Source organism: Notolepis coatsorum (assembly GCF_963971535.1).
Source record: "Notolepis coatsorum genome assembly, chromosome: 15".
Taxonomy (NCBI): domain Eukaryota; kingdom Metazoa; phylum Chordata; class Actinopteri; order Aulopiformes; family Paralepididae; genus Notolepis; species Notolepis coatsorum.
Genome location: NC_140179.1, coordinates 83323882 through 83339049, shown reverse-complemented (window position 1 = coordinate 83339049; position 15168 = coordinate 83323882). Strand labels below are relative to the sequence as shown.

Below are 15168 nucleotides of genomic sequence, written 5' to 3'. Positions count from 1 at the left end.
TTGTTTCGAACTGGTTATGCTTTGGCCCTCTTTCAAAGTCGGTTATGCTTAGAGTTTATCTTTAGAGCAGGGCGATAGACCACCAGCCCTGATTCCAAACTCTAAGCATAACCGACTTCGAAAGAGGGCCAAAGCATAACCAGTTCGAAACAAGGCGGACATTAATAAAATGTTCAATCAATCAATCAATCATTCCAGTAACACACGGCTGTGCCTCGGGTCTAACAACCACCCCTAGGCATGCTCTAATTCTCATAACACACTCCTGCGCGTGGTATAATCCTTAATTGACCTGCATGGGATGTTTGAGTGGTTACCATCTGCTGCCTTGCTGAAAGAAAGATTCTAGACATTCTTTAAGAAGTTGACAGTCAAACTACACCTCAAGCGAGAAATTGTTCCTATAATCATAATTTGGGAGTACCATTACTGTATAGTTTGTGTATACTTAAGAAGTATGATATTTAGACTTGGTCCCCAAAATGAATGGATGTGAATGACACCTGGGAGGAATGGTGGTGTTGACAGAAGACGGCAGGGACATCAGTGGTCACTAGTTTACTAGTAGATGACTTTAGATAAGAGGTAAGACTTCTGAAAGTTCTACTGAACCATGCAGGGACTCTGGTGCAGTGTTTATCTTAACTTAATCTTTGTTCTGGTGTTACAAAGCAGGTCTGAAGATGCTTTGATGGTTGTGAGTCTAAACACACCCTTTCCTTTGTCTTGTGTCTTGTGTGTGTGTGTGTGTGTGTGTGTGTGTGTGTGTGTGTGTGTGTGTGTGTGTGTGTGTGTGTGTGTGTGTGTGTGTGTGTGTGTGTGTGTGTGTGTGTGTGTGTGTGTGTGTGTGTGTGTGTGTGTGTCTGTGTGTGTCTGTGTGTGTGTGTGTGTCTGTGTGTGTGTGTGATGTCTGTGTGTTTCCATCCTCTCAGGAAATTCCCATGAATTTTGTTGATCCCAAGGAGCTGGACATTCCAAGCCACGGGACCAAGAACAGATACAAGACCATCCTGCCTAGTGAGTACTATGTGTATAATGTTGCATAATGTTACTGATTAATCCGCCTGTATATTTTACCCAACAGAGTTGCACTTCCGCGTTCGGTTTGCGCGATCTGATTGGCCACTGACGTTTTTTTCAGCCCCAATCTCGTTACTCCTAACAAACTGGTTAAGCTTGGCGACTCTTTCGAAGTCGCTCTCTTTCGAAGTTGGTTAAGGTTAAGGTTAGGGTTAGTTGGTTAAGGTTAGGGTTAGGGTTAGGGTTAGGGTAACAGCCTGCTGGCGCGATTGTTAGGAGTAACGCGATTGGCGCTGAAAAAAACGTCAGCGGCCAATCAGATGGTGCAAACCGAACGCGGAAGTGCAACTCCGTTGGGTAAAATATACATGTGATTAGTCCCCGTGGAGACAATCTAGGATGATCCACTAATAAGTCAAATAATAATGTTTTTGTTACTCAACGTGTTGTTTTGCACACAGCAACATGGAGAACAAGTGACCTAGGTTATCGTTTACATTCCATACCCAACGCGACCTTTGACCCTCTGAGGGTTCATCTAAACATGCTGCCAAATGTTACAGCTGTTGCACTTTAAGACGCAGAGCATATTCAAAAGCTTTTAATTAGGGATGTTCGATATTGGCTTTTTTACCGATATACCGATATTGTCCAACTCTTAATTTCCGATACCGATATCAACCGATACCGATATATGAGGGGTCCCCCCCCCCCAAAAAACGGGATAATTTCAGGTAAAAAACATTACATATCTCTTGTCGTGGAATTAACACAACATTATGCATACTTTTGACAATAAATTAAATCAGAATTTGTTCTTACTTGCTTGCCTGGATAAATAAATGTAAAAAATTTAAATACACATTTTTAACCGATACCGATCATTTCCGATATTACATTTTAATGCCAATATCGGCCGATAATATCTGACATCCCTACTTTTAATGCATGAGTAAAAAATGACCTGTGCTAATGAATTAGGCTTAACTCATCTATTCATCATCACACATGGTCATTGATCCACAAGAGTCTCAGCTTCTCCAGTCATACATGCAATTTATGTGTAAACTAATGGATGAGTCGGTCGCAGTCAGGGCTGTACCGAATGTAATTTATAAAAAAAATTATTATATCCTCAAACACAAATCCTCAATTTTAATAAAGTGATTAATCTGATTAAATGTGTCTTTTATTTTTTATTAAATCAATTTTCTTTAATGAATATAACTCGTCAGTTTTTTCACCATAAATAATCCAATAAGGGCACGGTTGGTACGAAAGTGATGGTGACGTCTTGATGGAGCGCCGAGTACCAAGCGGATGCAGATAGGCTACATCATTTATGATAAATGTTTTATTAACATTTTTATGATGAGTCATACTATAATAGTATAATACTATAATATTAGTGTAGCCTAATCTTTATCTGCAACTGTGAAGAAAAACCCCATTGGTTTAAACAGAATGAATAGACACATAAAATATATACATGTTCTTTTTCATAATTTTTTTTAAATTCGAATGTTGATTTAGAATTCGAATGTCAACATTATGAACGAAGCTTCGAAGCTTCGAACTATTCTGTACACAGCCCTAGTCGCAGTCAACCAGCACCTGTTAATGGGTCGGGCCTTTAAGCTCAGCTGGTTAGTGCGGCCACCTGTGGATCCTCCTATGATTCCCAGGTTCAAATCCACTCGGTTACATTGGTGGCAGCGGTGGGATCTCACTGCCCTGTGAATCCGTATCCAGGTTTACGTAGCAATGGGGGTGGGATCTCCGTGCCTTAACCCCAGGAAAGTGCAAGCGTGGACAAAAGGACGCACGTCTTGGCGAGGAGGGTGACTAAACTACTGATGAGTCGGTCACAGTCAACCATCACCTGCTAACGGGTCTGGCCTGTGGATCCTGTAGTTCCAGGTTAAAATTCACCCAATTACATAATGCAATTCTAAGACTGTTAACACAATGGGGACTGTAACTGAGGGGTACAATTCCCTGACTGTATTGATAAGTATGGTATCATTAAACCACTACCGCTTGATGTACTTTAACTTCTGGCCATACAGTACACGATATCTAAGTATGATGAACACTTTCCCACATATGAAATCAGGTCCACACAAATATAACAGTCGAAGGTTTAATATAGCAAAAGGTATATACAACATTCACTTAATTACATTTATGATTTGAATGCACTTGTAAGGCAAATGAGTATTCGTAGGCAAATCAACACTGAATGTCCAATCTCTGGTTACGCAGGAAGCAAGTATACAACCTGGTTCTTTAGGGAACTATAGCGATGGTACTTAAAGATTATAGCGGGATACTAAAAGGGGTCCTGCTGGTTGTAAGTCAGTAGGGGGGGGGGGGGGGGTTGGAGAGCCGTCAGCTGCATCCCATCTGGCCAACGATTCCTGGGGAGAATTCAGGTACAGAACACAGTGCCCGCAGGATCTTGATCCACAGATGAATACACTTGGGCCCTCTTGTAGACGGTAGCTGTAGGCTGTAGGTCCACAACGAAGGAGAAGCGAGGCGGCCTCGGTCTGGGTTGAGCGCCGTCTCACCTGGGCTCCTCTCGGGGGTAATTCCAACACTCACCGGCGTTGGCTGTTATCCGCTCCACAAATCAAAGCACCCAAAGCAAATAGATATTCCATGCCGTATAGGCTCAGCAGTCGTCCGGGTAGGTAATCCAATGTGCAGGTCCACTCGTCCTCGCCCAGAACTCCTCGGATGAAAGCACCACGCGTGGTCTGCCCAGCCTGGTTAAGACTCTAGATAACGCGAGGAAACGATGGGGGTGCTGCTCACTTTAGAACTCTAACCGAACGATGCACCATACATAATAGACTATTATTAACTTAATAGAAATACGTCCCACTCGACGGTACAGTGCCAAACTATGACAATTCAGCTATGAATTTACACGAGGTCTCAATGCCTATTCTGGGGCCAAATAGGCCATACTGCACCACACGTGGGTCGTGGGTGAGGCTTCACGTCTGTTACTAGGTTGGAGGGTAAAGGACTAATGGACTAAAAGAAAGTTCTACTTTACTTGCGCCATATTTATATGCACGGTGAACAAATAGTACCATTCGTATTTCGGTAGCCGTATTCCTACGCGGAACCAGGGCTAGTTGGGACATGTTCGTCGGCACTATTGAACTTGACTCAAGGGGCTTGTCTGCTGGCGCCAGGTTCTTGTCCAATGAGAGAATGAACTATTATGGGCTGTAGTAGACTAAAGGGATATTCAGTGTATATGTACAAAGAATATACAAGGGATATCAAACGATATACAAATACTATTAAATATATATCCATAAATAAATATATATATTCGGTTTAATCTGATCCTTCACAACAGGGACGAACAACGGAGATCTCCGTGTTTCGATTCCACCCGTTGTGGACAGAAGCATGGATAAATCCGTGGCAAGTTGTTATTGCTTTTATTCCATTTTAATAACCTATTCAAGGTCACCGAGCGGCACTGCAGATTTACCCTACTCTTTGAATTCGACAAAGTGCAATACCGGCCAGATCCTCTTAGGGGCGCTATCGCGATAATGCAGTGTTCCCTGTGGCCGAACGGTGGACTATTTTTTTTTACTTTCAATGGAGTTTTATGTTAGCTCGATTCTGGATCTGCAGCCTGTAGCTTGGATTACGTTTTGCATCGCAGATTTCACCATGCAATAAGGGGATTTATCATCAGCCAATGGACATATCGATCTACCAGATGGCGATCGATAACGGGGAAATGCTCAGGGGGATCCCAAGGTAAGATCTTTTTCACGTAAAGTACATCCCGATCGGGCCTTGTTTTGATAGCCATCCAGGCGTTCGGCCTATGAGGCTAATGAGGCTAACGCAGTTATTGGTAATCAATCATCAGAAACGACGTCCCCCGCCCCCCCCCCCCTTTCATGCATACATGCTTGAGGATCGTACCGATCATATGCAGTTTGAGTTTTAACTGTAGCTTTTGTATAACGGAAATGCCATTGGATATAACGTTAGTAGCTATTAGCCCTTTATCTCGCCTTCCAGGAAATATACTAGACCAAATGCTGTATAACGCTTATATTCACGGCGCTATAAAATGAGAACATATTGATGAAAAAATTATTTCTTTAATCCATTTTGAAGGGACGGTTTATGGTCTCAATTGACAATGAGAATGGACACATAGCAATACTATAAAGTATAGATTTAGCTCTACAAACAGCCCCACGGACTGTGCAAGTCTGTTTACATATGCTGGTCGTCTAGAGTGATATTAGACGCATCCCAGTGGCCGTGAAAGTGTTAACCACCAAAACCTGCACAGACAACAACGTATGACGTATATCATGCCAGTTAGGGTACCTTGTGTATACTGCACCTTGTGTATACGGTTTACTCTTACGCATATGTTCACATTCAAATTTTGTATTGCCTATATTTATTGCAACATATATTATGACGGATAGGGCTTACAGACCCTCATCTGCACCTTTGTTTACACTGTTTATTTTTCTCATATTTTTATATTCAGAGTTTATTTTATTGCCTATATTCATGTCTTTCTTCTATTACCCTGCCCATACCTGTACCTCCCCTCCACCTCCCCCATACTGCTATGACACCCACATTTCACCAAGGGATCAATAAATATCTTATCTTATCTCTTATCTTAAAACATACGGGCCCGAAGCCTTTGCATTATAGGGGTAGCGATCCAAAAAAGTTTTGTATGCAAAACATAAATAAAACAACATGAAAATTATATTTATTGTCAAGTATTTCCATTCAGCAGAACATAATATATATTTTTCCAGCTTTTGGTCTTCCCTTCTCTCTTTTATGCGAGTGCTCAACCTTTACACCCGTATGTACATACACACATACCGGTCCATGCAAACATTCCTATTAGACATGTACATGTATCTACATATCAAATCAAATCAAATCAAATTTATTTGTAAGGCCCGACAACACACGTTAATGTCCCCATGGGCCGGACACGTCTTCTTTAAATAAGTCAAGAAGAAACATCATAATAGGTCAAGAACAAGACAACATAAAGACAAAATTGTTTTAAATTAATGCAACACTCCCAGACATACCCCACACGAAGGTAAGGAAAAACTCACTAAAACCTAGCAATAGGAAAAAATGCACCACAGGCAATGTGGAGGAGAGAAACCTTAGAAGGGCCATTCAAGGGGGATCTTCCTTCTTAGATGTCGGTGATAGTAGTGTTGCAGTAAAACAGGCGAGCAATTGGTAAAGCATGCACTCACATGTGTGAGTAACTGCATGCGATAGCAACTGAACATTTTGAAAGATTAAAGATAGAGCTGATAGCGGATCTATTTGAGGCAAAGGGGCGGCGCAGAGAGGGTCGCATCCTCCCGGTCATCATCACGGGACGTCCAACACTCCGGTCATCACTCCGAGACAGCCACTCACAGGGAGACGGGACAGGCGTTAGACAGTTTGTGTGATTGTGATGGGCGGACATAGCAATAGATACAAGTGGTAAGCATATATGTGAATAGAATAGATTATGTAGTAAGCATATTATGTGAATAGAATAGAAGTACTGCATGTATACACACACGCACACACCTGCATGAGTGTGCACCCCCCCACCCACCATATACACATGTACATGCTCTCACACACCAACAACTAAAACATAAATCCATTATATAAATAAACAGAAGAAAATACATCAAAACAAAGGAAAAATAAATACATTAGAAAATGAATGTCTGATGTAAAAAAATACTTAGTTGAGGAATTAATTAAATATTGAGTAATAAAATACATAACATGCAACAATATTGAACAAAATTATTCAAGTTTCAAGTTTCAAGTTTCTTTATTAGTTGTCATACAGAAGTACAGAATACTTTTATACAAAATGCTTCTTTCTGTTTCGCTCCAGAGACTGCTAGGCAAAAATAGATAATAAAATAAGTATAGCAAGTATAAAATAGAAGTCAAGTACGTAGACAAACATTTTCAGTATATACATATATACATACAATGCTCTATGTAGAGTAGAAGTAACTGAGTTACCATACAATATACTATACAGTGCAAAGCAGAAGTGGGATGAGGTACAATTTAGGTACAATATAATTTACAGTAAGGTGTAATGAGGTATGGGTTGTAGTGCAAATTCTTTACAGATAAATATAAAGTGTGCTTAGGTGTACTAAAGTGGTTAAAGTGGGTGCTGCAGTGAGTTGTATGTTTAAAGTGAGTGTGTGCGTGTGGATGTGTGTGCTATGAGTGCATTTGATGGTTGTTACATAGTGTTATTGTTCGTTGAGCATCCTGATGGCCTGCGGATAGAAGCTTCTTCTGAGTCTTTCTGTGCTTGCCATGAGACTCCTGTATCGCTTGCCTGACCGCAGCAGTTCAAAGAGGCAGTTGTTTGGGTAGCTCGAGTCTTTGATAATTCTCCTAGCCTTGCCCATGCACCGCTTGTTGTAAATGCCCTGGAGAGTGGGAAGCCCCCCTCCAATTGTGCGTTCGGCTGAGCGGGCCACTCTCTGTAGTCTGCTACGGTCTTGTGCGGTGCTATTCCCAAACCAGGAGGTGATATTGCCAGTCATATGCTCTCTATTGTGCATGAGTAGAAGTTATTAAGGATCTTCTGACTGACGGTGGGCGGCTACGTGGCGTAGTGGGCAAGGCGCTCGCCACGAATGCGGAGACGCTGGGCTCGCCTGTTCGAGCCCAGCGCTCCACATTGCTTTCAGTTTAGCTGGTCGTTCATACTAATACACATTGGCCGTATTAGGGGGTGGGAAACTGATGGGTGGGGATCGGGCGTTGTGGACAGCGACTCCTACGGGTCGGTTGGTGCGCCTGCGCAGTAGAATCAGGAAGTGTCGGGGGCAGCGTGAGCCTCCCACACGTTACTCCTCGCCACTGAGAGATCGAGCTGCGCAGGTGAAAAGATGCGACTGCTGTTACCTCAAGTGTGAGGGGACTTGTGCTATGTATGACTTAGTCCACATTGCAGCCGGCTTGTGGGAGGCAAGAAACAGCGTTCGTGACAGGGGAGGGTTGAATTGGATGATACGAAATTGGGATGGGAGAAAATATAGAAAATGGGAGAAAAAGTGGATAAAAAAAAAAAAAGGATCTTCTGACTGACTTGGAACTTCCTTAGGCGTCTGAGGAAGTAGAGGCGTTGCCGTGCCTTCTTCACAACACTGTCAATGTGTGAGGTCCATGTCAAGTCCTCGGATATGTGGACTCCGAGGTACTTAAAACTGTTCACTCTCTCAACCGGTGCCCCGTCGATGCTGAGGGGGCTGTAGTCCCTGACCCCCGACCTCCTAAAGTCCACAATCATCTCCTTTGTTTTGCTGACGTTCAGGGAGAGGCTGTTCTCTTGACACCATCCCGCTAGAACCTTGACCTCCTCCAGGTAGGCCCTCTCGTCGTTTGCAGAGATCAGGCCCACCACTACTGTGTCATCAGCTAATTTGATGATTGTGTTATTGAACAAAATAATTCACTTGATGTCACTTTTGACTAGGGTATCGTTTACATTCTATACCCAACGCGACCTTTGACCCATACTATGCATCTGAGGGTTCATCTCAACTCCTTAGTTTGTGTCAGAATGGGCTTTATAGTTGCTAAGTAACCATGTCTCCAGCCAATGCCTGCTCCCTGTTGGTGAACCAGTATGGGGGGGGCTAAAAGTCAGAGGGTAACAAGCGGAGGTCAAATATTTCTCGCACGCACACACACACACACACACACACACACACACACACACACACACACACACACGTGCACACACACGCACGCGCACGCACACACACACACACACACACACACACACACACACACACACACACACACACACACACACACACACACACACACACACACACACACACACACACACACACTTTAAACAATCCATTGTTCTCATTAGTACAGTCTGTTCTCAGTGTGTTTGTCTAACACTTAGCCTGATTATAGCATTATATAACACGCACACACACATCACTAATTCCGGTCCTCATGTATAGCTTTGTAAATAGGTTTTTAGAATTTTTTTATAATACAGATGAATGAAAAACATGAATGTGGCCACTTTTCTATTGATGATATATTCCTATATAGGTTTTTTACAACATACAGTATATGCCTCTATAGGTTTTATATAACATATTATTAATATATAAGTTTTATAGAACATATATTCCTATAGAGGGTGTATATTACTATATATATTCTATATGACATGTACCATATACTGTATTATTTTCCATGCCTCACACCACACATTTCATTTAGGTTCTGGAAAGATGACACCTCACAAAAAAGCATTTCATTTTAATCCAAAGATTATTATACATGATTTATAATTATTGTACAACACATACAATAGTCCTGCAAATATTTAAATAGGAATTAAAGCACATACACACATACACACTCTCTCAGAGTGGTTATCGTGGCTCTGTATACTTCCTGATTCAGACAGAGAGGGGCGGGGTTATCAATACAGTGGAGGGAGGGGGCGGGGGTGTTCCTTCCTTCCTTCCGGCCAATCAAGTGGTGGGAAGGTTCACCCGACACTGCAGTCAATCAAGGATTTCCTGTGTTCCAGTGTGTTGTTGTTCTCCGTTGTAGCGAGGAGTGTTTAAACTACTGTATGAGACCTCTAGTAAGAAAACTGTAAGACTTATTATACCACACTACTATTAGTCGTAGTGAGGAGGTTATAAACTACGAGACCTCTAGTAAGAATACTGTAAGACGTATTATACCACACTACTATATTAGTTGTTGTAACCTAGCAAGACTTTTTGTTTATGGCTGCACTCAGCAAAACAACCATTTGTTATTAATAGAATTGTTGGTTAAACTGTGGTATAATAGCAATAATACACTCAAGGCCATGCTATTCTGTGATTTGCACTGGTTGATGATCTACGGAAGCCTACTCATCCCTCAGTATGTTTTCCCTTAATGCTTCCAACAACTGGAATGCCCTCCAACTGACTCTGAAGTTGGAGATTCTTTCTTCTCTTGGTGCATTTAAAAGTATGATCTCCGACCACTGTGTATTAACTTGTAACTGCCTCTTTCTTATTGGTTGTGCCTATATGTATGAATCTACTGTTAACTTTGTTTTGTAAGCTCATTGTCGCTGTAAATGAGGGTCTCATAAGTTGAAATAAAGGTTTGAGGTCCCCATAACATATCTTTGAAGTTTTTTTGCTGAGAATTAGCAGAATTATGCATTCTAGCAGCCTCAATACCTCTTACAGTCCTGTTCTCAATGGGCTTTTTCTGTGCCTGTAACGAGCGAGCCACTTTCATCGTACAAATACGATAATTATCGTACATCTAGCAGTTGTGCGTGAGCCTGTACCATCAAACAACATTCAGATCCAACTTTCAGACGAGACTTTGAAGATCAATATGACTCATGATCCAGCAAGAGCATAGCAATCTTACCATTAGAAATGTTGTCAGAAACATCTTGTACACACGCAATTTATCAAGATATCTTCATACGCACGTTATTAACTATTAGCGAGTGTTACCGCAATTCTGAATGGCTCGTTTCAAGAGGGAGGGTTCTTGTCACAACTGAACTGCAGAAAAGGCACACAATGTACACATTTACCATGTTCTCAGTGTTGAGACAACCCCTCATTCTGTAAATACAATACAACACACAGGAGAAGGCCATTTTCACGATAGGTCCCCTTTAATGTCCCCCTTTCCTTTATGATGTTCTGTTGAACGTGTCACACAGGTCATACAGCTCAGACAGGTGGTATCCAATAGGTTAGATCTGGGCTTGTCAAACATTCATTTGATTTGATTTGATTAAAATTGACAATGCAAAAAAACAACAACACAGTATGTTCAATTTCCAATTTACAGACATTTTAGTGTATTTTCATACGGAACCCTCAGATCAGATCAATAGGAATCTAGTCAAGGACAGCAGACAAACAGACATTCTTTCATTCTGACGTTGCTCTGTTTTCCCTTCAAATCATCATCTGTTTTTATCAATTTAGCAAGTATTTTATTCCATCTTTCTTTCTGTTTCTATTCTATTCTGTCCATTCTGTGTCTTTTTCTTGTAAGTGAAAGTTAAATGTAGAATGAATTACAGTAATATAAATAATATACCTCTCTCTCTCTCTGTCTCTCTATCTCTCTGTCTATATGTATCTGTCTGTCTCTCTATCGCTCTGTCTATCTCTTTCTTTGTCTCTCTGTCAGATCCTCACTCCAGGGTGGTTTTAAAGAACAAAACATCCACCGACCCTCTGAGCTCCTACATCAACGCCAACTACATACGGGTGAGTCACACACACACACGCGCACACACACACACACACACACACACACACACACACACACACACACACACACACACACACACACACAGTACGGTGCAGCAGTGGTTAGCACTGTTGTGCGTTCAAACCCCAGCAAGAGTTATTTCTGTGTGGAGTTGTTGTTCATGTTCTCCAGTTTCCCCCCACACCATCAAAGACATGCATGCTATGTACATACTCCTGCATGCTACGTAGGTACATAGGCTCCTAAATAGTTACTGTGGTGTGGGGATGGCTGGTTTGAGCACCCACACCTGCCCTGGGGTCAAGCTAATCAGACCTGGGATCAGCCACACCTGCCCTGGGTCAAGCTAATCAGACCTGGGAGCAAGTGTGGCTGCGCACCTGTTGCAAATTGAGGTAATTGTGTGCACAGGTTAAATCTGCCATCCACACACACACACACACACACGCACACGCACACGCACACACACACACACACACACACACACACACACACACACACACACACACACACACACACACACACACACACACACATAAAAGCAAACATACACGCACACCCTCAAGACCTTCTCACCCGACTACAAATCAGACATGTTCTCTATGTCTCTCTCTATCACCCACCCTCTGTCTCCCTCTATCGCTCACTCTCTCTTTCGCTCTCTCTCTCTCCCTGCCTCTATCACTCTCTCTCTATATGTAAGGGATAATGTATGGCTAGGAGGTCATTGTCGCAAAATAATTGACCGACACGGAGTTTAAAATACCGAGGCGCCGCGCCGAGGTGTTTTAAACGGAGTGAAGGTCAATTATTTTGCGACAATGACCGAGTAAAGCTATACATTATCCCGCTTATTACATGGCTAACTTACTAACAATATACCTAATTCATTTGACAAATCGCAGTTCTGTGGCTCTGTCAGCCCAAATAAAGTGATTATTATTATCGCGAGCAGCAGCCTCTGTTCTGGCTCCGCTGTGTTCAGGCTCCGCTCGTTGCTCCGCCCCCTGTCATCGCCGGCAGCACTGAAACAGTGTGTGTCAGTGGGCTTGATTGCGAACAGCTGCGCTCTGCGGTCATTATTGAAAAATCTGCGGTCATTATCGAAAAATAATGACCGCAGTCGGGGGGCTGTTGACCAATCACAAGCAAGCATTTCGGCGAATGTGAAAACGCCATGTAATAAATATATTTATTACATGGCGTTTTAACATTCGCCGAAATGCTTGATTGTGATTGGTCAATAGCCCCCGACAGCGGTGAATTCTTTTTCGATAACTGACCGCTGCCATGGGCAACGCGCAATAATCACCGGTGATTATTGCTTTTCGCAGCTGGAGCAATCAAGCCCACTGACACACACTGCATCAGTGCAATCAGACACACCTGCCGGCTGCCGGCGATAATAATAATCACTTTATTTGGGCTGACAGAGCCACAGAACAACTGCGTCTGCATTTGATCTCGTCTTGTCGATGGTGTAAAAACCTTCACTACGTTTAAAACACCTCGGCGAGGCGCCTCGGTATTCTAAACTCTGTGTTGGTCAATTATTTTGCGACAATGACCTCGTAGCTATACATTATCCCTTACATAGTGAAGGGGTTAATATAATCTTACAGAAGGTGTATCAAGGCTGGCTGCTATTGGTGAGGGCTAGCATTAAAAATAGAGAGTTTGTGTTTATGAATATAATAATACAGGCAGGGAGAGGATAGCCCTATTTGGGTTGCTGAGACAGTAGCTGTCAGATCTGAATCCTGACACAGTGTTAGTGATGGGGGGGGGGGGGGAATGGAACTGTACCATGGATTCTACCCTGGATAGGAGTGGAGTAGAACCTCATGTTGGGGGACAGGGTGAGTGCAGCTCGCCTTGCCCGCGTTTATATTTTCAGACAGCATAGCAATAGGCTGGTGAAAGCTGAAATATAGCCCAGTCAGTCATCATCAATCATCATTTATCCTGTCTGAACCCTTACCCTGTTGCTTTGCCTGTTGGAAATGTAATGTGAAGCTTTTACATGATGCCACATTTTGCTCTAGCTTTCAGGAGTTTTGGGAGAGGTGGGGAGAGAGAGAGTGTGATTATCTGAGGCAGTGGTGGGATACTGGCAAAGCGTACGTAAGGCTTTTCTGTCAGCAGTAGGGCTGTCTTAAATACTTCGAAGCTTCGTTCGATGGGCATGGGATTCGAATATAAAAAATAAAATTTGATTATGTAAAAATATATATATATATATATATATGAATTACATTTTTTTTTAATTCTTTTTGCTAAATCAACTCTGCCTCTCTTTGTTAATTACAACAAGCAATTCCGTTTGTTATTTAAGATGAGGTCGGACTCGGCACTGACAGATTTGTGTTCATTGTGCTGCTTTTATGAAGCCTCAAATGACGGCAGCAAAAGTGTTTTGTTTGTCTAAGATTTAAAAAGGTTTAAACTTTACAGCACTGACAAAGTTGAACAAAGTGCTGTACAAGTCCCAAGAAAAAAATATAATTATAACATTTTCTTTATCTGTTTTCTTTTTTTTTCTCGAAGCTTCGAATTAAAATCGAATCTCGGCCCCCCGAAGCTTCGAATTCCAAAAAAAAATCAAAGGTCAGCCCTAGTCAGCAGTACACTGCCTTCTCCTCAACTGAGTCCAGGAGGGCCCTGGAGGCCCTGGAGGCTCTGGAGCAGAGCATAAGGCTGCTTTCACACTAGGGACCCGGGATCCGGGGCCGTTTCCGAGCATGATTGCCCCCAAAGTCGTGTAGTGTGAACGCTGCGTTCCGTCGCCGGGAACGGATAACCGTTCCGTGGCCAGGACCACTTGAAAAGGGGAACGATTCAGGCGTCCCCGGGCACGGAACGGGCACGGAATGATTCAAGTGTGGACACAACTGTAGAAAAACATGGAAGAGGCTTGCTGTAACAAGTGCTTCTGTCTGAGTTTAAGGAGGAGGGTGCTGACCTGCTTGCCCAGAATAGAGTTGTATTCATACTTCAATTTTAAAATATTATTTAGGTCCGTTTGGGATTGTGAGAGTCTGTAAACCTGCTCCAACGAGGGAAGCTGTGTTTAAATTTCAGCCAAGCGCTTACGTATGTCTCTCTTTTCAGAGGCTTCAGAAGATATAATGTGCCCTCTCAATACCACCTTAACAGACTCCCACAATGTAGCGTCAGAGACATCACCGGGATCATTCGTTTCCATAAATGCTTTCTCCGAGAGCAAAGAAGCGTTGAAGTGCCACAGCTATAGCGTGTCTGTGGCAGTGCCCGCTTTACCACCATCGGGGTGTTGCTCCCTCAAGTGTGCTCGGAAACTAAACGAGATTGGTAGTGTGAAAGCTGGCCAGCGGGGGAGTGGGGACTATCGTTCTCGGGAACGGAACGGAGGCAACCGCTCCTAATGTGAAAACGCCCTAAGACAGGTGGAGGTTGAGTTAGTGGGAAGGGGCAGTGGGGGGCTACGGGAGAATCCATCAGAGCTACAAAGGGACCTGGGGGTGTCCTCCAGGACAGAGCAGGGTGTGCTTGTGAGAGCTAGGTTCACCATGTTGGGGGTGTCCTCCAGGACAGAGCAGGGTGTGCTTGTGAGAGCTAGGTTCACCATGTTGGGGGTGTCCTCCAGGACAGAGCAGGGTGTGCTTGTGAGAGCTAGGTTCACCATGTTGGGGGTGTCCTCCAGGACAGAGCAGGGTGTGCTTGTGAGAGCTAGGTTCACCATGTTGGGGGTGTCCTCCAGGACAGAGCAGGGTGTGCTTGTGAGAGCTAGGTTCACCA

At 43.1% G+C, this 15168-nt stretch overlaps 1 protein-coding gene across 1 annotated transcript in view; it reads left to right on the top strand.

Moving 5' to 3' along the window:
- Window positions 1–15168, top strand: part of LOC311242117 (receptor-type tyrosine-protein phosphatase R-like) — a gene marked incomplete at its 5' end in the record, with an annotated part of 61231 nt that overhangs the window by 34931 nt on the left and 11132 nt on the right. Inside the window, 2 exons of the mRNA XM_084331072.1 lie at window positions 933–1017; window positions 11308–11387. Coding sequence (XP_084187198.1) covers window positions 933–1017; window positions 11308–11387 — 165 coding nt within the window. The remainder of the gene's footprint in view (window positions 1–932; window positions 1018–11307; window positions 11388–15168) is intronic.